Source organism: Lepisma saccharinum, chromosome 2 (assembly GCF_977018435.1).
Source record: "Lepisma saccharinum chromosome 2, izLepSacc3.1, whole genome shotgun sequence".
Taxonomy (NCBI): Eukaryota; Metazoa; Arthropoda; class Insecta; order Zygentoma; family Lepismatidae; genus Lepisma; species Lepisma saccharinum.
Window position 1 is genome coordinate 69,229,638 of NC_139230.1, and position 23,464 is coordinate 69,253,101.

At 35.5% G+C, this 23,464-nt stretch overlaps 1 protein-coding gene across 1 annotated transcript in view; it reads left to right on the forward strand.

Moving 5' to 3' along the window:
* Window positions 1-21,518, forward strand: part of Fmo-1 (Flavin-containing monooxygenase 1) — a 59,410-nt gene extending 37,892 nt beyond the window's left edge. Inside the window, exons 5-7 of the mRNA XM_083117442.1 lie at window positions 11,266-11,416; window positions 13,468-13,631; window positions 20,980-21,518. Of these exons, the coding sequence (XP_082973568.1) occupies window positions 11,266-11,416; window positions 13,468-13,631; window positions 20,980-21,291 (627 nt within the window). The 3' untranslated portion in view covers window positions 21,292-21,518. The remainder of the gene's footprint in view (window positions 1-11,265; window positions 11,417-13,467; window positions 13,632-20,979) is intronic.
* Window positions 21,519-23,464: the final 1,946 nt, after the last annotated feature.

Below are 23,464 nucleotides of genomic sequence, written 5' to 3' on the forward strand. Positions count from 1 at the left end.
GAGATTTTTTGGGGACATTTTTTCCCTTCAAATAATGTAAAATTCGACATTAATATATTTTTCTAAAATATATGTAAAAATTTTACACCTTAAATGCACCATATTTAATCAATTAGATAAAGAAAAGGAAGTGTTTAAGGGCATTATCAAAGGGGGAGGGAGAAATATCCAACTCATACATATTATGCCTTAATTGACACGTGAGTTCTGGAGGGGATTCTCAATTCAACGTTGGAGGGAGGAGGGACAGTATCCAACTGTAGGTCTTAGATTATGGCATGAAATTTTGGTGGTAGTATTGAGTATTAGATATAAATGGAGAGATATGAAGCTCTTGATAAAGTGTTAAATCTTAGATTGTCAAAGGATTTCTGTAGTGGAGAGAGTTCAAACATTAAATTTTGGAGACTGTATTTAGTGATACGGTATGGTATCCACACATATTTGGCCTGAAATGTGCCAAAAGAGTAGCTGGAAAAGACTACATATCTCGGGATCCTAAGAAAGTATTGACACCCCATTTAATTAATATTCTTGAAAGCCTACAAAGAAATGGATGATAAAATTCTCTTGCTCGCTTCGCTTGCAATAATATGTTGCGAGAATGCGTCTTTGGAGCTTTGGTGGCGTGAATGAGAAGTTTTATGCTATACCTGCATTACAAGACTTAAGCGATATTCTCAGGCGCGTATATTCTAGGCTACCTAGGCTATCGCCGAAGCCCATATTAAAATACAGGAAATAATAGACTAGCAAATTTAACCGATGCTTCACTCTCACGTAACGGCCACGGAGGAAAGCGCTAGTGTAAGGTCGTCTTTATTTATCGCCAGACTTCTTCGTCTGAGGGAAAAGTCTTTGAACCAGCAGGCGGTCCTTTCAACCCATGACGTATTTGTGCTGGCAGGGACGACCTTGGTGGGCCCTGGTGCTGGCTTCCAACCCCAAGCGCTGGAGAGTGAAGACTTCGCTGCATCCTGGCGATGTTGTAGTGTTGCCAACAATGGAAATACGAAATTCGCTAAATCGCTGGGGAAAAAAATATAGGCGGGGGTGCCAATGCAAATTATTCAAGCTAGGGGGATGCCTCATGAAAATTACATCACCTCCCCCCCTCTCCATCCCTTCGAGCATTGCCCGTCTCTCTTACAGTTCCATGAATTTCGTCACATACAAGCATTATAAATCCGCCAAATTTAGTGATTTTCCCCTGAAGGTGGCACTCTGCTTCTCCATGAAATTCGACTGTGGTCGCAGCCGGTCGCTGATGACGTCAGCCATGTTGCCATCCTGTTTACTTCTGTTTCAAGCATAACCCCTCCCACATCCCCCCGCTGTCAAAATGTCAAAACCTTCGCCCTCGCGGTGGGGTTTTGGCCCGAGTCATCCTAATGAAATACGTTTGGCAACATAAACAATCCATGTTGTCATAGCAACCATTCAAGCACGTGTTTTCAACCACGCGGGTCGGTGGTGGTTTCCGCAAAAGGAAGGGATATATGGTCAAACTTGTGTCAGAGATCCGAGTTCTTTGTGTCGCCCGCGTATCGTGTTCATAGATGGGAATCCTTTTGTTGTGCTGTGTTTTTATTCCGTGAGCGTGTGAAAATGGATTTAATCACCGAACTTGTCTCCAAGACGCGATTCTCACGGCTTCCTTACGAGGATAGGATGCAAATAATAGAGACAGGTAGGCCTCTTCCACCTCTTCCGGACCTTACAGTCGTGCAGAAAGACAAAAATAAGGTATATATTAGGCGTTTTCACGAGACCAGCTACCAAAAATATCTTTGGTTGACTGGGTCGAGTGCACTTTATAAGTCGTATTGCTGGGCATGTTTGCTTTTTTTCTACCGACAAAAGTCCTTAGAATACAACAGGATTTAGTAATTTAAACTATTTGGTAACTGCTTGCGATAAACACCAAAAATCACTTAGTCATATACGTGCGTTCAGTAACTTACAGACATTCGGTTCTCAAAGAATTGATCATTCCTTGAATTTGCAAGAGAAGATTGCTGACAGTTTGCATAAAGAAAAAGTGAAGGAAAACAGAATTATTATAAGAAGATTAATTGATGCAATAGCATTTCTCGGGAAGCAAGAATGTGCATTTAGGGGCCACAATGAGCAACACAGGGACAAGCGCGGCTTAGCAATTTAGCTATAATGTCTATTGAGAAAGGGGTTCTAATGAACATCAGAAATTCATGTGAGGACACATTCTTCGATAAAGTGACAAAAAAAAAATTCACGGAAAAGGAGAGAAGAATGGAGTTTACCTTCAAGTAAGGTAAGAAGTTAATTATTATTTCATACTCGCATGAAGGTCCTACATATTGCATGTTATAGACCGCTCCTCTTTATAAATAAGCATGAAATACTTTAGTTTATGTCCATTGCCTACTATTGTTGTTTTTAATGGCAAGATATCGATGTAAACAAAAAAAATCCAAAATGAATGCGGAAGAGCCCCCCCCCTCTTTTTTGCCGGACACATTTTCATTTAAAATTCAAACACTACTATATTTGGAGATAGCCCTGATCTTGGTCTCAGCATACGCCACTGGATATTCTCAATATTCATTAATAACATCACTTCTTAAAATGTAATGCTTAGTGTTGGTATACTGCTTAATTTAAAGCAGGTGCATGATTTGGAACAAAAAGCTAAGAAAACGTTACTTTCGGTAGACACTCTGTTGTAATTAGATACTTTGTAGGGATTACAATATAGTTTGAGGGTGCGAATTATTTGGTTTGGGGGGGAGACGCATGACATGTTTTTTTGGTGGGGGATGGGCACCCCTGTGTATCATACTGGGTAGTGATATGTTAGTTGAAAATCTGACATTTCTTCTTGAACAATGTCACAAACTTGGTCTTGACATGAAAAAAATCATGAGTCAAGGTTATGATGCGAGTGGCAGATTTAATGGTGTGCAGTCATGAATAAATCAACAATACCCAAAATAAATATGTGTGCACTCTGTCAGTCATATGGTAAATGTAGCCTTATCTTCAGCCATGTCGAACTCCACCATGAGAAACTGGTACAGTAAAAAAAGTTTCTTTTTGTCGGAATACATGTAATACATGCAGTGGTGAAATACTAGAAACAATATATTGTATTGCGTACCAGGCAGTAAAAAACACGATTTCTCAGTGTGTGCGTGTCTATTAATTATTATTATTAATAATATTTAATAAGATAGTATTATTAATATATCACTGTTATAACACTGTCTTAATTTTGAACATTATGACATGCATTGGGGAATGGGCACTCCTAGCTGGACATCCCAAATTTTATTTCTGGATACGCCCCTGTTCATATGATAAATTTATTGGATGCTAAAATAAACTAAACTAAAACTGCTACTGCTACTACTGCTGCTGCTGCTTCTACTACTACTAGTAATATAATTATAACAATAATAATAACATAATTTAAAATACATATAATGCAATAATTTTAAAAATGTCCCCCCTGACAAACTTCTGCATATGCCACTGGTCTGTCACAATATTTTTGAGGGGGGTGTCCTCGACATCTTTGATTCGACCCCCCCCCCCAGGAAAATTTCTGGCGACGCCCATGGCTCCAAGTAAACTTTGCTAGTATGATGTCAGCGCAAGGAACTAACACTATATAAGTGAAGGCACAAATGCAAGAACACTCTAGACATCTTTGCTGTCACAATAATTAAATGGAGTTAGTTGTGTACTTTCGAACAATGGAGGCATGATTATCAGGGCCTGCAAATTCGGACATCCCATCAGAAAGATTTCTCAGCAATTAAATGTGCCCTGGTCTATTGCTAGCGATGTCATTGCCAAGTGGAAACATCACTGGAAGCACTGATTCCAATCATCAGTTTTGGAGGCCCAAGACACTAACTGATTCAGACCATCAAACTCTGAAGCATGTTGTGCAAACCAAATATCAGATACCTTTATCAATGATTACAGAGAATTGCAGCTCAGGTATTAAGGCCAATGATAGAGCTATCCAGTGATTGAACTTGGTTTTCATGGTCGTGCTGCTGCTAGGAAGCCATTGATTACATGCACTAATGCCCGACATTATTTGGAGTGGTGCAAACAACAACACTGTCATTGGAATATGGAGCTGTGGAAGAAGATCTTATGAAGTGATGAGTAGACCCTGGATTTTTATGTAATATCAAAGTCAAAATATGTACATAAATATGTAACAATATTTGGTAAAATATGTACCTGAATATGTATTATCAAGGATATGTAACTAAATATGTAGTATCAAATATCCAAGCAATATCAAGAATCCTGGTGGATATTTATTTCATTTGAACATATTCAACATAATTTTAAGGACATAAGTTGTTCAAATTAAAATTTGTATCAAATTTATAAACTCAAGAAACAGCAACGTGCACATTTTTATGAAATCAATTTTGTAAACTATTAATTACTTTTCCCATCGCAAATTATTGTAGAAAATGTAAATATGTAAGAGAGCTCTTTGTAACTTTCGAAACAAATTTAAAAAAAAAAGGCATCTACAGAAAGAACAATCAAATGATTGTTTGTACTTTTTGTACAAGGGAACGTGTGTAACTAACTACTACTTTCTTGTCCACTTACCTAAACCTAAAAGTGAAACGAAAATATGTAACTAGAAAAAGAGGGGGGGGGGAGAAACCGTCTTTCGATAAATAACAGTTCCAGAATTTTCTTTTCTTTTGTCTTCAGCCTATCTTTCGACTTGGCAGTCAATTTTAGGTGACTGTAATCTCATTGATTAGAAAATATGACATCACATGACACAAATTTTCTTCCTCATGTTTCAGAGATCAAAAATATATAGGAAAAAAAATACTGAAATATGTTGTTTTTTGTAAGTAAATGAGCAAATGTGTAAAATATATAATATCCTGGCAAATATGTAAAAATATGTAACATAAAACATATGCAAAATGATGCCAGTTATATAATTCTTTGACATTTTTGTGTATAAAGTATGTATCTAGAAAGGAATAGAATATGTAATTACATACAAATCTGAGCTCTAGTGATGAGTCATGGTACGTGATCTGGCAGTCAGATGGACATGTGTAGACCTGGCGGATGTCTGGCGAATAGTATTTGCCAAAGTGTGTTGTGTCAACAGTAGCAGCGGGGTAATGGTCTGGGGCTGATTTTCCTGGTTTTTACTTGAGCCCTTATTTTTCATCGATGGGTCGATGACTTCTGGCATGTATCAAGACATTTTAGACAATAACATGCTCCCCACACCATGGCAACAGTTTGGAATAGGCCCTTTTCTGTATCTACATGACAATATTCCTACTCACATAGCAACGCCAACTGCATTGTTAATTTTACTGTTGGATTAATCAGGGCAAAGATGAAAGGACGGAAAGCACTGAGAAGGGGAATTTTAAGAAAAAAGAGAATACTGTAGATGGTGTACTTGTCTTGAACTTAGAGAGCATAGATGCTATCACACATTTCTATGTATAGTAGAAGCTTATATGGATGCTGTAATATGTACTGTTAAAGAGTTTAAATAATTTAATTCACACTGAAAAGGAAAATGTAATGCAATATCTAGAAAAAAATAAATGAACTGGAATGGTCTGCTGTCATTTCTGATGAGATGGAACAGGAAGGTTCCAGATATTCACAAATCAAAATGCCATTCCAGTCCGCTCCAGTCAATTTTGATCCGTGGTATTAACATCTTTTAGAAATGCATCATCATCTTACTCCTAATATCAGAATAATTTGTGATGATCATGACTGTTTACAAAAATCTGAGGTGGTTTTGAGGAGTGTTTTGGGATGGAAATCCTGTGCAAAAAGGTAACAAAAATGGAATAATAAGACTGATGGAATGCTAATGAAGTATCACTGAGCAAGTTATGTTAATGAAGGAAGAATGACTGGTCCAAAAGAGACTGAGGAACCTACATCCAATATGATGTAATTTTATCCTCAGACCACTGTGTGCGTGATGTTCCTGAAAGAGTTGCAAAAGATTTGTTCTGTACAATTGCATTAATTTTGCACATGTTTACTGGTCCAACATAGGACACAAGGAGAAAACCGTTTCTAGTCTTATTTTGAAACTGTTCAACCAGGTGTACTGAGACATGCCAGCTTGCTGACAAAAGTGAACAAACTTCTTTGCTTGTGTGTTTCAGAACTGCTTCCCGAGGGGATTATATGTTTAGGTAAAATTTATACAAGTTTATATTATATGATTATAGTGAAGTTCTATGCACCCTCATAGTTCCATATTAGAACTAATCTATCCCATGAAGACAGTAAAATAAAAAAATCTGCTTTATATTGTAATTGTATCTGATACTACATACTGAAAACCAAATTGTTGTTGCTCAATATATTCTGCTATTTTTCTCACCTATAAAGCCCTTGATAGATGATGAACAGGAAAGTATATGCACAATTCCATGTGAGTAAATTACTCAGGCATGAAAGGATAGTGGAGGTTTACTGCTTTGGCAGAAGATAGATAAAAGCAAATTCTAACATGACAATCTCTAACTAGCTTAGCACTCCTATAACGTGGTATATCATCAACAAAATTTCCGGTTTGAGTATGAATATCATTCAGTCAATATTGAAAGAAATATTATGGATGTATCCAGCTCCGGCCCTACGAATTTTGCCACCCCATGCAATTTTACTTCTTGGCACCCCCACCCCAAAATACGTACAAAGAAAATGTAATGTATGAACAACTAAGCTTGTTATCCGTGGCAATTTCACATGGTATAACCAATTTTTAACATAATAAAAAGAAAGAATACATAATGTGAGAAGATACGTTATCCACAAATAAAAAAATATATATATATTTAAGCCTAATAATAATAAAATATCTGTTGCATTTACTCACCATAGTTTCTGCCGACGTGCAGAACTCTCAGCCCTCCTGTTTTGTTTCACTATTTCTTCATGACTATTTATATTGTACATAATTATGTACATTTTCCAGAACATTGTACATGAAGTAACATATCTTCACTTCATCACTATTTACAATAAACTATGTATGTACAATTATGTATGCCTCGTAAACCATGATTTCTTCATCATTACACTATTCACTTTGTACCTTTGTTCGGTTTCGGTCTCTCTCGGGCCTTTTTTAACGACCTTCACTGTTTTGGCATCACTCAAATGTGAATTCCATTTTGCTGGATCTGTATATTCTTCATACAGTTCCACTACATCCTCAGCACCGACAAAAGGAGATTCTGTTTCACTTTTTTACTGAAATACACCGTTATCATCAGGATCGCAATTAGAACAACCTGCCACAAGTTCAGAATTACTGGTTTCGAATTCTTCGGCTTTCACTACATCGCTTGCCTTAAGTTTCAGAAATTTGTGCAAAGCTCCACTTTGTTTTTCTATATGGCACTCTTTTTCTCGTTTGCGTTTACGATATTCTGCACTCGAGAGATTTTCCATTTATCGTTCATACTTTAGTTTACAATTACAAATGCAACAAATAATTTTTAAATCTCTTATGACGACTTGACAAACCAGTTGTTTTAATGACAGCACAAGTACACAAGCCTCTCAATAGATTTTTACACTTAAACGCGTGCACATTCTCACACACGACATACACTAACAGCACTATCATTACACCATCAAGATAGTAAATGAGGTGCAACCAGCAACGACAAAAACATCACCACCTTTCGCGACCAACATGTCAAAAAACAATGCAGCTCTATTTCCGACTATCGAATGCGACACGTCAGTTTAACTCAAACCTTGATAACAGGGTGCAGGGGTGGAGAACTGGCGAACTGGCATGCGATCAAACAATAGATAGTGTTGTAACTTGGCACCGCACATGCACCGTAGATGTTGCTTACCATTTTCACGGACAAAACAATAATAGCTGCTTTTGTAAAAGGACAACTAATATAAACTTTCAGCACCGCTTTCTTTCGCAGTTACTCCTTGCTTTTCTTATCCGTTTCTGCTTTATACTGCATATGAAAATGGATTTAATTTGAATTTTCTCCACCCCAAGAAGACCAAACTGCATCAAATAATGCACCTTCCATTTTTTATACATTTTGCCGCCCCCTTGAGCTTGCTGCCCCATGGAAATGCACGTGTTGCACGTATGGTATAGCTGGCCCTGGATGTATCTGTTGTTTCCAAAAGAGTTTTGGTCAAAAATTTCCATGAGCTACTTCAAATTCTAGAGTAAAAACCTTTTCTTAAAATAATCACTATATAGCAGGGGAAGAGGTTGGGGGGAAAATGCTCTTATATGCAGAGCTAGTGACCAGAATCTGCAGTACATCATACATTTACATCAAAGATAATGCATAACATGCTAATTTCAGTTTTATATATACTAGGTTGGCCATATGAAAACCATGGCAGGTCAGATGTGAAATGTGGGCTGTAGTTTTGGTGGCTCTTGTGTATAACATATGTGCATTTACAAACGTTAAAAAACTCTTCAGCATCCTATCATTTCATAAGAGGTGATAAATGGTTTTAACTGAACACCTAGTTGTTCACAATGAATACTTCCTCTCTATGCCATGTATGCACTCTTAACTTGCATTATATCATGAAACTAACAATTTAAAGAATTGCTTTTAGGTTGGTGTTGTTTGTATATTATACAGGAGCATCAATATAAAGTTGTTTTAAATCAGTGCCAGAACTTTTATATATTTATTCAACCCATCCTAATACACACCATTAATAATGAGTAATTGAAAAAGAAATTTGAACTGTACTGGATAATTAAGAATTGCCTTTGTGTTGATAATAACAGGGATTCAGTGAGCTGCCGTAGCTAGATGCCAAATAGATCATGAGCAGCACCAGAAAATTTTAACCGGTGGGCAGCATCCATATATTGATAAATGAGGGTGGGCAGATATAAAGTAAATATGTATTAATTTCACAAACATACATTATCTTTCTCCCTCTCTTGTATTTTTTTCCACATTTATTTTTGGAGGTGCATGTTTTCTTATTTATCCTTAACGTAACTTTTTTCCTCTGCTTGTGTTTCACCTACGTATATATCTCTCTCTCACACACAGACATGCACGCACGTGTAATTTTTTCATTAATTCTTCTAATCAGATTTCTCATCTGTATTGGTGAAGTGACTCGATGCAGTCACCTATTGAGAAAACGCTTGCAAGGATCTGTTGCTACTCAGGGTTTTCTCCTTTCTATCATTTCATCTGTATTTCCTGTCAGTCTTGATATAATCTCCCTACTTCTCTCTCATTTAGATCCCCCTTCCTTTCATTGTATCTGCCTGTCCCTGCTTTCAACTGCTCACTGTATACTTCAATTTCTGTAGTGAATATATTGTCTTATCCCTTTAAGTTAAGAAGGAATTTTCCACGTACTATTTATTATGTTAATGTAGCAAATAAAAAAAGGGTTGTACTGTTTAATTCATGCAAAAAATATAAAACATATGGAAGACAATCTTTAGCAATGCAAGAGGCAGCTAAAGTTATTAATAGGTTACAAGAAGTATTTACATTTGTGAAAAACCAGCACCTCTCTCCCTCCATCCCTCCTCCTCTCTCTCCCATGTGTCTCTCTCTCTCTGCAACACACTACACATGTGTCTGCACATTTGAAAAGTATGTTATATCCACATGTATCACAATCACATATGTATATAATGAAAGCAATTATACAATATGGAAATTAATATGCTGTAGCGCTGAAGATTCTTGAAAAGCAGAGTACTTACCTACCAATTTGGAGCTTATTCTGTCATGTGGAAACACTGCAATATCCTCACAAACTGAGAGAGAGAAAGAATACCAACTTTCGTCTTGGTTCATTGCATCCTAACTCACTGGACCAGACAATGCACATATTCAGATTATGTTTTACTACTCGTGATTCAAGACACTTTTGTGTCACAATGATTGAATTAAATGAAAATGAGTTTTATTTAATTTATAACTCATTAACTCACACTATCGACATATTTTGTACCCACCTTCAATTAATAATTATACCGAGTGTCCCACAAAGGGGTTTACACTATTTGAATGTTAATAACAGAGAAAGTATTACAGATAACCTGATGGAACTTGTTGTATCTGGATCTGTCATGATTAGTGTTTGTTGCCATTCATTTGTTTTTCTTTAATTTCAGTTCAGTTGCAAGTAGTGACAAGTAATTGACAAGATGGTTGGGAACCTTTCCATTGAGCAACGGAAGTGGATTTTAAAGTGTTTTTGGAAATGTGAGAATATGAAAGAAGTGCAGAGATGATGGATGGCAGAATTTGATGTATGGACTTCTTGGGGGATCTTGTGAAAGTTTGTGCCACTGCTTCCATCCCTCTCTTGTCCGATACTGATTTCTTCCTGCCACACTGTCCCAGATCACACACAGTTCCTTCCCTCTCAAACTTGTCACGTAATTTTGTAATTGTTACACGTGACGGTGGCGCAGTATCAAATTCTGCCCACCATCATCTCTGCACTTCTTTCATGTTCTCACATTTTCAAAAGCACTTTAAAATCGACTTCCGTTGCTCAACGGAAAGATTCCCAGCCATCTTGTCAATTACTTGTCACTACTTGCAACTGAACTGAAATTAAAGAAAAACAAATGAATGGCAACAAACACTAATCATGAGAGATCCAGATACAAAAAGTTCCATCAGGTTATCTGTAATACTTTCTCTGTTATTAACATTCAAATAGTGTACACCCCTTTGTGGGATACTCTGTATTAGGCTAATGAAATGCAAATTAATGCCAGGTATGAATTATAAACATTTTTGCAGTCAAATAAACAATTATTTGCCAATTCTGAGCAAAATACAAACAATTATGTAGCATTAAAAAACAATGTGTGCTTCAATGTTGCAATTATTACAGATCACTCACTTCTGAGTGCAAATTACCATCTTGTTGCTATGCTTTCCACATGTGTATCTCTTGCACAGACTACAGATAATTGTGGTTTCTCTGGCCTTGTATTTTTTCTATTTTTGATGATGTTTCTCTGACACACAAGTGGCATTTTATATTTTGCATCTTTTCTGCCACTTTTGGCTAATTGCAATGATGCAAGTGGCATCATCATTTGCCACACAAGTCCTTGTACAAATATGAGTCATCATGAGTTCTGGGTTTGAGAGAAGGGTATATTTGTTTAACTACTTATAACCATTATTTTAATGTCAGCTTCTATGAAAATGATATCTTATTTATTTGTAGGTTATATTAAGCCATCGGATGACAATAGAAATTAAAACCATCTTTCCTGACAATGTAACGCAAAAACCACTTGTTACACACATGAATGAAACTGAAGTTGTCTTTGAAGATGGCTCTTCTAGTGAAGTTGATGTTCTCTTTTACTGTACAGGTATGTGCATTATTTCAATTATTTAAGAAAATCATTTTTGAATAAACAAACAAAAAACATTATTTAATTTACAACAATGCATCTATTTAAGGCTGTTGATTTTTTAGGAGTTGTAAGCCTGCAAAAACAAACAAAATAAATAAACAAATTAGCGGCAATAACTTCCCTTGGGCCCTCAAGTCTCTTCAAGAAACCTGCCTTCTTGTGTTATTGTTAATTTGTGTGCCTGTGTCAACACTTTGGCAATTAGAACCAGTTTTACAATACATGGACAAAGATATTGTCAGATTCCTGACTAAGTAATTAACTATTTTGGTTGTAAAATGAAATGTAGATATACAATAAAGTTATTAAGAACTGTAAAAAAAAATACAAGTGTTTGAAAAAATCTAGATCTACATTAAAACCTCACCTTAGGATATATAACACAGGAAAAGTGATAGTTGAAGTAATTTATCGCAAACTGCTTTGTATAGCACTGTTTCTTATCTTAACAACAATTGTGCAGTTTATGCATTTACCGATGTAGTAACTAGCATAGAGTAATGTAAAAATAATTTGTGGTTACTTTTGCAATGATGCTAATTGTTGCATTTTTTGAGTAAAGTAAGTATAAGTAAAACTGAGTTGCTCTTGGGAAAAATCAAGTAACTGTGGCTCAGTTATAAGAAGTTTCTTTCCAAATTTTGACTGTAACTGTAACAATGTGAGACAATATTGTATAAAAAAACCCTATAGCGCATACAAAAAAATGAATATACTAATAAACATTCATTTAACTAATATAACTTAACATATAAGTTTAATTTTTATTGGTGTGCTATTGCGAGGTACCATATTAACCACCTGTGTTGGTACGTCTCATATTTTTATAATTTCTTACATTACGTACCAAACTTTACAGCATATCTCATGTTTTTAATTAAGGAATTTGCTGCATTTGGCGAGCCAAGTAGCATTCCATTCCAGTCACAGTAGATTGGATGCATCTCTGTAGCATGCTGCAGATCAATATTTGATGTATACTCAACTGGAGTGAGCTTTTTCAAAAGTTAGTTTTTCTGTGAATCATCAAGGACATGCTTATCTTTCAGCAGTGAGGATGAACCCCAATGGCCAAATACTGTAGCGCAACTACTAGCTAATCATTAACTTAGCAGACATGGTTTCTCTTATATCAATGGTGCTTTTCAATATTGCAAATTAGCAATATGCCCAAAGTCTATAAGAGACATGCAGGTGAAATTTCTTTGTGTCTCTTGACAAGCTTGAATTTCAAATCTGCTGAGCTGCACACTACAATGCCAGGGGGCTGGGGTTAGAATCTCAACCTGGGCATGGGTGTTCTTTGTGAGTGTCCATTCATCAATTTCATCAAATCGTCACTCATCGATTAGCTAAGAGTGGCAGAAAAGCAATGCTAAATAAAACTCCTAATCAATTCGAATCTACCAATGAAATTGAGTCATAGTGTAGTCATATGTTCCTCATAGTGTAAAAATTATGTTACCCAGCATACCATCTCAAATACTTTTTCACTGACAATATATGAATGAAGTAACTGTTGCTACTTCTATGTTGTACAGGAAGGCACCTCAATGCAAACCAAAAGCACTTCACAAAATGTTACATGGTTTGTTCTGTTCTGTGTTAGGCTCATTAGTGTGCTCCTATCATGACTTGATCTTTGTACATAGAGTTTAAAATGAGGATTTCTAACTTGTTTTAAGGACATACTTTTGGCAACATTTATTGCTCATTTGGAATGATGTCAAATGGTAACAAACATTGTAAGAGAGGAAGAAGGTAAAAAAATAAGTAAACCATTCCTCACTTATTTGTATAGCGGCTAGAAGTGTTGAATATATGCATGTTTTTAAGAAATAGTAACAGTATCAGAGGAATTGAATGTTTTTAAAGTGAGGAACAATTTAAATTGATAAACTTGGAGAAATTTGCCTTTAGTGTTGAACAATATGTAAGGACAGTTTTGCACAACTCAGGAGCTAATGCCTACTTTCTAAAATGTTTGTTTATTTTATTTTATCTAGGTTATAAATACAACTTTCCATTTCTTAGTGAAGAGTGTAAAATAGTAGTTGAGGACAACAATGTACAGTCATTGTTCAAACATCTTATTAATACAGAATTCCCGTCCATGTGCTTCATTGGATTGCCATTTTACGTTTGCCACTTCTATCTCTTTGATCTACAGGTAAATATAAAATAAATTAATAATTTCTAAGTTTTGCCAAAGACTATTTATAAAAGTTAAGGCTCAGCTGGACCTTTGTCCGATGTTCTAAAATCTGAAAAATTGCATATGCTCATAATTCCTTCTAGAGCATTCACATGAATCTTCATGAGGTTTTCTTTCACTGCTGCCTAGATATTCTCAATAGTGTAATAATACGCCTCCCCGATGGTGCAGTGGTAGCATTTTTGTGCCTTGTAATCAAGGAGTCCTGGGTTCGATTCATGGTGGAGGCACATAGTGGTTTGAATCCCACTTTAAACTGTAGGTGAAGTCCCGATTAGCCTTACCGTGCATAAAGTGGACCTAAAACATCAACTCAATCAATCAATCAATAGTTTAATAGACTTACGTAGCCACAAAAGTATTGAGACTACCTAGCCAACAGCAAGAGCAAACCACACAAAGACTCACGTGAATGCTCTAGAAGGAATTCTAAGCATATGTAATTTTTCAGATTCTGGAATATTGTAGCAACTTTTTAAAAAAGGAGAGGAAGATTTGATTCGATTCATGTCGGCCAAAATACCAGCTGAGCCTTAAGTTGAAAATTGAAAATTTTCTGTTCAATACAAGATGCTACTATGCCACAATTACTACCAACATCAATAACAATACAATTTTTAATGTAGGATTTAGACAAATAGAAGATCTTGTGTATAACGTGAGAAGTCAAATGCAAAGGTCTGTGAGGTGGGAGGAAGTTGCACAACAAGTCCATCAACCTGTCAGTTAATCTTTCTAAACACTAGTTATGATCATAAGCTACATTTGGGCATGCCAAAGGTACAAATGTTCATGCTCAAGAACAGACTGATGGGTGCTTAAACATTATGAGAGAGGGTTGAAAGGTAGCACAATTGCAGTTATCAAAGACATTCATAAAAAAGCCATGTTTAACATTCCTTATCCATCATTTTCAAAGAAAATTGCACTACAAAAACTTGCCCACAAATAATAATGAACAGGCAAATGTACAAATAAACCATCTTACCACAATATTGCAGTGAACAAAGCAAAGAAAGCAGCTCATGTTGTGATGAAGAGGATTTCAATCAACTATACCTGATTTAGTAATTTCTTCAGCCAAGGGTCACACCATATCATGCCTATTAAACATAATAAAAGTATAATATTCAATATAAACACATAAATATAATTCTCACTGCAACCACTAACATTCTGATTGGTGAACCACCACTGCTTATTCAGTAGTTTTATGATTTATTGGAAACCTCTTTTACAAAAATCACATTGAAAATGCACTCTAAATGTTAAGTGTTAATAATGTGAATTCAGATTCTGCAAATTTAACAAAAATCTACAAAAGTGAGGTCTGCTTTATCATGGAACAAGCAAGATATTCTAGCTTTTGATTAAAATATATTATAAAAATGTAATTTTAAACATGTACCCACATCGTATTTTCTGATAGCACTGATCAACTCATCTGACTTAATGTGAAATATGGTTTTGTTGTGTGCTTTTGTAGATAATGCAGACAAAAGAAACAATTGGCTTTCCCAATATGGAATTATTTGAACTCTAGGCTCTTGCACATGCCACTCTGTTTAGGGAAGGGTGAGAAATTTAGACTGGTGACTTTAGTAGGCTCCTAACAATTATAGGTGATACACTGCATCCCTGTACTTTATTGTTCCTTCGAACTTGGCCAGACTGTCAATATGCGTTCTACTTTACATTCACTTTTTTAAAAATAATCTCACTCATGGATAATCAATGGACACTGAACAAAACACTGAGCAGAAAATTATTTTCATATAAAATATTCCTTATTATCACTGCAAGTTATGTGCTCTAGACAGCAAACTCAAGTATAAACAAGTAAACGTCATTATGTAGGATTCCTCTTTTCAATATTAGAGCAATATGATGCAAATCCATTATGCACGAAGTTTCAATGAACGAGATACACAGAATTAGATAATGAAAAATTAATAACCCTTGTAGACACAGATAACTACATTAGACTAAACAAGGATCCTACACCCAGCATTGAAAGAAAGGTAGTCAGCACCATCAACAAGTTGAGAAACAGCATTGCAGACTCAAGAAGAAAGGCTCTGATACCACAACACATTAAACCACCACATCTATATGGATTACCAAAACTACACAATCCAGAAACATCTCTTTGTGCGGTAGGTAGATCCATAGGTTCCCCAACACATGCACTTGCCAAACACATACTACAGATAATAACCCCTCTCTCACGGACTTCTTTTTTTTTTTAACACATTTGGCCTGACTCAAATAATCGACAAACCCACTCGAATCACAGCAAATAGTAGGACACTCTTAGACTTCATAGCAATAGATAATACTGAGCTTGTTCACAGGTCGAATGTTGAAAACCCTATAGGTACCTCTGACCACTGTCTCACATATGTATCGTTGGTTTGTGAGAAGCCCATAAAGCAGATGAAATACGTTACATATCGTGACTTTTCTCATTTTGATAGTGACAAATTTGAAAATGATATGAAAGCCGTAGATTGGGAATTGCTGAAATCTATCCATGATATTGAAGACAAAATAAACTATTTTAATTCAAAAATCATCAGCGTCTTTGAAATTCATGCACCTACTAAAACGGCAAGGGTAGGTAAAAAATATACTCCATGGATCACAGATAATGTAAAACTAGTAATGAAACTCAGGGATAATGCCTTACGTAAATTTAAAAGAACAAATAACCCACACGACTGGCTACAATACAAGGATCTCCGTAACTTCACAACATCAATTACAAGGCAGGAAAAGAAAGCATATTTCACATCCCATATAAACAACAGAAATATGAACACACGTGGTACCTGGCAAAAATTAAAAGATTTAGGTATTTTTGATAAAACTACAAATAATATTGATGTCCTTCCATCTAATCTTAGGGATGCAGATGTTATAAATAACCATTTTGTTAGCGTAACACAGAACTTCAATTTTTCTGAAACTCTTATCCAAAAACAGTACAATTACTTCATGACAAACAAGAATGAGAATACTACAGATTTATGTTTCACAATTAAAACAATAACAGAACTTGACATATATAAGGCAATACATAGTATACACTCAAATGCAGCTGGAGCTGATAAAATCACAGTTAAAATGTTAAAGTTATCGCTTCCCTTTGTACTGCCTACACTAACACAAATCATCAATTTCTCTATCTGCACTGGAGAATTTCCCTCCATATGGAAGGAAGCTCACGTAATCCCACTAGCAAAGAAGAAGAATATTCAAAGTCTTGATGACCTTAGACCAATAAGCTTGCTGCCTGTTGTCTCCAAAATTATTGAAAAAGTAGTGTGTCAGCAACTCACCAAATTTGTTGATGCGAACAGTATATTACCAGAATTACAGTCAGGTTTTCGCAGTAAACATAGTACTGCCACTGCACTCACAAAAGTAGTAGATGACTTCCTTCATTTCATGGATGAACGGAGTGCAGTCATACTAGTCCTCTTAGACCTCAGCAAAACCTTCGATAGTGTACGGCATGATCTACTTTTAGCTAAACTCAGATATTATAACTTCAGCCCATTAGCAATCAAGTGGTTCAACTCGTATCTTACAGACAGACACCAGAAAGTACAAATGCCTGGCACTCCACTATCATTTTCAAAATCTCTGCCAATAAAAACTGGGGTGCCTCAGGGATCAATATTGGGGCCACTATTGTTTACTTTATACACAGCAGACTTATCGAGAGCAATACAAACATGTACATATCATTTCTATGCTGATGACACACAGATATACCTACCTACCACACCAATTACAGTTAGACGTGATGTTATGGTCCTCAACGATGAATTAAAAAGAATTTCCACCTGGTGTGATTCCAATGCACTGATTTTAAATCCCAAAAAATCCACATACATGTTACTGGGGAATAGACAAACAATTACGAACGACAAGTATAACGACATAGTCTTAAAGATACGTGGGACGTGCATACCGCATAAAACAACATCTAAAAACCTGGGTTTGGTGATTGATAGTTCTCTTACTTGGACAGAACACATCAATGGACTGTGTAGAAAATCATTCTACATTCTCAGAAATTTATATAGGTCTCAAAATTATCTAACAGAAAAAGTTAAACTGAAGCTCGTTGAGCTCTTATTGTGGTCACTCTTTGATTACTGTGATGTAGTTTATGGTCCTGGGGTCTCAGTCAGAGATAAAAGGAAAATTCAGGTGATGCAAAATTCTTGTATACGATTTGCATTGAACATAAGAAAATATGAACATATCCTGCCTCATTTGAACACAAAGAAAATATTAACAATGGACAGAAGAAGGCATCTGCACTATATCACCTTCATAAACAAAATTTTGAAAGTAAGTGAACCAGATTATCTATTTAGAAAACTTAAAATAGGCACTCAAATACACTCACACTTCACGCGAGGGCATAACAAACTTTTTACATGTCATCACAGTACCGCCTCCTTCAAATCATAATTCTCGGTAAATGCAGTTTCAACCTGGAATAAATTACCCATAACAATAACCAACCAATCAACATTGCATGCTCTTAAATCCACAGCAAAGGACTATCTACTATGTAAACAGTTTGAATCTAGAAGCACACACGAATAAAAATACATCCCACAATGTATTAATGTCAATGTAAGAACTTGGTATTACTTCATGTCAAATATTTCTATTTTTGCACCATCAAATATTAACAAATATGCATTTACGTGTACATGTGTGTGTGCCTATATATATATATATATATATATATATATATATATATATATATATATATATATATATATATATATATATATATACTTAAAATTGTATTTAGAATTTAGTTTTATGTGTATACATATACTCATTAATTGTATCTTTACAGTTCTTATTTGATTTCAAATTGTCCATACGTTTTTCTTTCATCTTTCTTACTTATTTACTATTATTATTATTATTTTTAGTTTTGTTTCTTTTTTTCTTATTGGATATATATACCTTTTGTAACTGTAGACTGTATTCTGACAAGGGTTAGGTGGGAGAACAGCGTACGCTGAACCTCGCCCGCTCAATAAAGATATATTATTATTATATTATTATTATATTATTCTACCAACAACAAGAGGGTATGCCAATGTGTTTGCCACTATTACCAATATTTAGCAACATACACATGAAACACTTCAAACAGAAAGCTCTCACCCAAAGCACCAAGAAGCCAAAAACATGCATTAGGTATGCATCATTTGTAACATGTCCACCAGTGGCATGCGGTGACCTTTTCCGTTGGAGAAGCAGGTCTCGAAAAACTAAGAAAACCAAAAATTCATTGCTTCTACATGGTACGTTTTACTGAAAAAATGAGCCCCCTACCTGATACTGTTTCCTTAACATCTCTAAGGGGAAAGATGAATGTCCTGGTGCATTGTTCATTTTTTTCGAATTTCAGTTGGTCTGTTGTCAAATGTATTTAATGCATCAGACTATCGTGGATGATTGAAACAATTTTCAAGATTTTCACACATTAATATTCACAAGTCCACTTTGGCACCATGTAAATAGTAAATAGGAAACAATGCCAACACTAAAGTTTTTGAAGCAAACAAATAGAAATTCAGCTGCTCGAAAAAGAGTAACTTTTCACCTTGCAAAGCCCTTGAAAAAAGTGTGACCATGGCCAGCAAGTTTTCACAACTCTATATGGCAGATGCGTCCATGGACAAATTAGCTGTCTTAATAGACCGAATGCTCTGAAACGTTTATCTTCACATAGAATATGTCATCCGTATGTCAGCAATGTGTTTTGAAACTTTATAGTTTACTTATGAATATAAATTTTAATTATCATGGTAGTAGTGTAAACTTATCGTTTCAAAGCCACAAAAAGGATGAGTCCTCTTTTTTTTACGATTTAACTTCAGTTATAGCCTTTCATGACGATTTTTTTGTGGATTTTATAGCGTTCAACGACATTTTAGTGCAATTTTCATGGCAACTAAATTTTCACAAAAGGATGAGCCCTTTGTGCTTTTTTTTTTTTTTTTTTTTTACGATTTAGCCTCGTAACCTTTCATGACATTTTTTTTTTGTGCAACTAAATTTTCGTACCTCACGATCTTACATGATATAACTTAACCTATTCACTGATTATTTTTTTTCTCGGTCTAAATTAACCTAAGTGTTACCGGGTCATATGGTGCAAAAGAGAGGTACCCCCCAAACTTTTTTTTTTGGCCCACCACCTGTTGACAGAGAGGCTGCTGGACTTGGAAAAATTTTCGATTGATGAAAATTGGTTCTATGATGACCTATACTAATTTTGGTATGGGAGGACAGAGGACATCGAGACTCGACCAACACACTAAACCCGACCTCTCTACGACTACATGTTCGGAAGTTACGAGTGATCAAAGTTTTGGGGGTTGTGCAAACACCCCTTACCCTTGAACTCAGGACCACGAAGACTCAAAAGGTACAGTATGCATACCATACATCCCTGGGCTATCAGAAAAGATAAGTAGAATTGGTTTAAAATTACAACTTAGGACATCATTCAGCTGTAAGAAGACACTAAGAAGCATGCTATCAAACACCAAACCAGAGAACTCCATACAAACTAGCAAAAACTGCGTATGCAACATACCATGCAAATATGGAGAGCTTACATAGAAGAATCAGGATGCCCTCTACAGAAAAAGATAGATGAACAGAAGCAGTACACACACAAAGGCGAAACAGATAGGTCAAAAGTAGCCAAGTAGTATGGAGTGAATCACATAGAATTCAGTGGAGCAATGTAACAGTAATACACAAAGACCCAAATTGGAAACTGAGGAAAATCAAAGAAGCAGCATTCATAGCAATAGCCCAAAACCCTATAAGTCATTCCAGTGTAGAATTCAAGCACATATGGTCCTCTCTCCTCAAAAATTACAAATAGTAGCATAAATGGAACAAAAATTAGTACACAATTATGGGAGGTGCTGTGGAGTAGTTGGTTAGAGCAACGGATTTGTAGTAAAAGTCACAGGTCTGTTGCAGTTCGATTCCCACCACCTGCAAAAGAAACTTCAGCTGAAGAATTTAGGGTTGCTAAATTAAACAAATTGTAAAGAGAGAATGTTTTAGACATGGAGAGAAGGTAACCGATATACATGTTCTCTACAATTCAAAAATATATATGTAGGTTTATCATATACTACTGTTTGTTAGCACAGTATAGTCATGTTTAAAATATATTCATGCAAAAGCAAATAATTATATAATTTACTTTATTGTTTGTCTGTTTATGTCTTTTCAGTGTAGATTCTTCCTGAAAACACTTGAAGGTAAAGTTCCATTACCAACCAAGGAAGAAATGGATACTGATACTGCAAAAGAAATGTCTGAGAGAAGAAAGAAAGGGTTAACCAAAAGGCAGTCACATATGATGGGTCCATTGCAGGGTGACTATTATGATGAACTGGCAAAACTAGCTAACATTCCTGGTGTTCCTCCAGTGATGACCAAACTTCACAATGACAGCAGTGAGAGATTTTTGGAGGATCTAGTTAATTACAGAAACGATATTTACAGAATTTTAGATTCTGAAAATTTCATCCAGATAAAATAAATTTGTTTCTTTGTACAATTCCAAAATAAATGATATACAGTAAGAATAATTTTACATATCATTGTACGTATATAAATGGTAGAAATCAAGAATCTTACTTATTATTTAAAAATAATTATTTTTATATACTATTTGTTAGTATTTGTTTCTCTTTGACAAGAATGGATAAAAAGATACATGAATGTAACGACATAATATGAGTATATACAGACTCCTACATGGTGGTCGAAAGGTATTACTTGACCACTTCTGGACAGAGAAAAAATATTTACTTAGGTAAAATACATACATTCAAATTGAATATGTTCTGTTTTTTCAAACAAATACAATCATTATCATCCAACTTACATTTATACTAATTTCTTAAGTTATTAATAAGGTCAAAATATGCCTTCAAAACAGGTAAAATATGCACTATAAATGTTAAAAAGGTGTCCTAAAACTTGTGTATTATGGTGTATATATGTTTTATGACTGCATAAATATCCCCACACTTCTCAGGGGACATGCCACTGCCCATATAATTTCAAGCTTTGAAGCAATTCTTGCCTATGAATTTCTAGAGTAGTTAGCTAATATAATTGCTCAACATGGAAAGTGAAAAAGTATCATTTCTGTCATTATTTTTTTTTTATGTATAAAGGTAAGCTAAGGTCAAGTAAAGTTCCCCATGCATGTAGCACTGTGCCATTAAGGCACATTTAGGAGATGTGGAGGTAAGACCCCACACATTCTCGATCTTGGCCATTTTGGAGGTGATGTGATCAGCACCATGTGCAGGCTGCCTTTACTTCCCCCAGGTACCTATTGATTTGAGACTGGGTGAGCCCCAGAGCAGCTTTATGTGAGGACAAGGCCAGAAAAATTTCACTTTAGATCACCCACATGGGGAATCGAACCTGGGTCTCCCGCTTGTCAGTAAGATGCCCTACCAACTAGACCACCACAACTCTTTTACGGATAAATACTGTTTACAAAGCAGAAAATGATGACTAGTTGATGGGGCTTATTTTAGGTGTTTGCCCCAAATAACAACATCATCATGCCCTAGTTATTAACAGCTGAACAACAGTAAAAATACCCTCCATTACATGCAAAATTTGTAAATGAAATTAATAAAGGTAAACAGATACCATAACGGTTGTACACAGTTAAAAAAAAAATAGTTGTACTACACTGTTGCACAGCATGTACAAAGCTCTGAAATACTGGTCCAAACCCAAAGGACCAATTTCACAAGTAACTAAAAGTGGTTGGCCCAACGTTGGGCAAACTGTACCGAAAATGGTTGGTCCACGGTTGGCCCAATGTAAAAACATACTGTGGGGCAATGGCAATTTTGGCCGTGGTTCCAACGTTGGCCCAACGTGTGGTTTTTACATTGGGCAATGTATGTTTTTATGTTAGGCCAACATATGGTTTTACGTTGGCCCAACGTACTGAAAACTAAAGAAAGGATTATCATTGTTTTCAAGTGGTAGCACAAAAGCTTTCTAGAGTTTACTTAGTTTTCCACCTTTCATGAAATTTAGTAGTTTTCCACCTTAGTCTGCATATAACATTGTTTAACAACCTTTACAACAATACCTGTAAGAATGTTCTTGTTCTGCTACAGCTAAAGAGACAAACAATAAGCAATTCCCAAAACATCTTTCATCCATTGTGGCTGACAAGGGACTGGTGAGTAACTGCAAGTTAAAAATAGCTTCTACTTTCATGAAAAATATCAAAAGCTGACCAACAAATAATGCTGCTGTCACTGGCGTCTAGAACTGTGACTCATTTTTTTATGTCTGTGATTGGTGGGAGAGTGTTTTTTTTAATATATTTGCAACAACTATTTCCAGTCACAATGCCCTTGACCCAACTAGGGTGATATAGGTTATTCTTGACACAAAGGACAAAAAAAAAAAAAAAGGAATGAAAGAGACACACTTGAAATAGATGACTGCATGAAGTTACTTCCAATATATGCAATCAATATGCACAATAAGCTGAAATATGCATTTATATGCACTATAAAACTTTGCCCAAGTGTTCCCAATCAAGTGAAATGAATGAATCCAATGAAAGCATTTGAATTTTCCCCCCAAAAAACATGCAAATATGCAAATATCTGCTCCTAGTTATTAAAAAAAAACTGGATTCAAATGGGGGGAAATTCTGCAGTCTA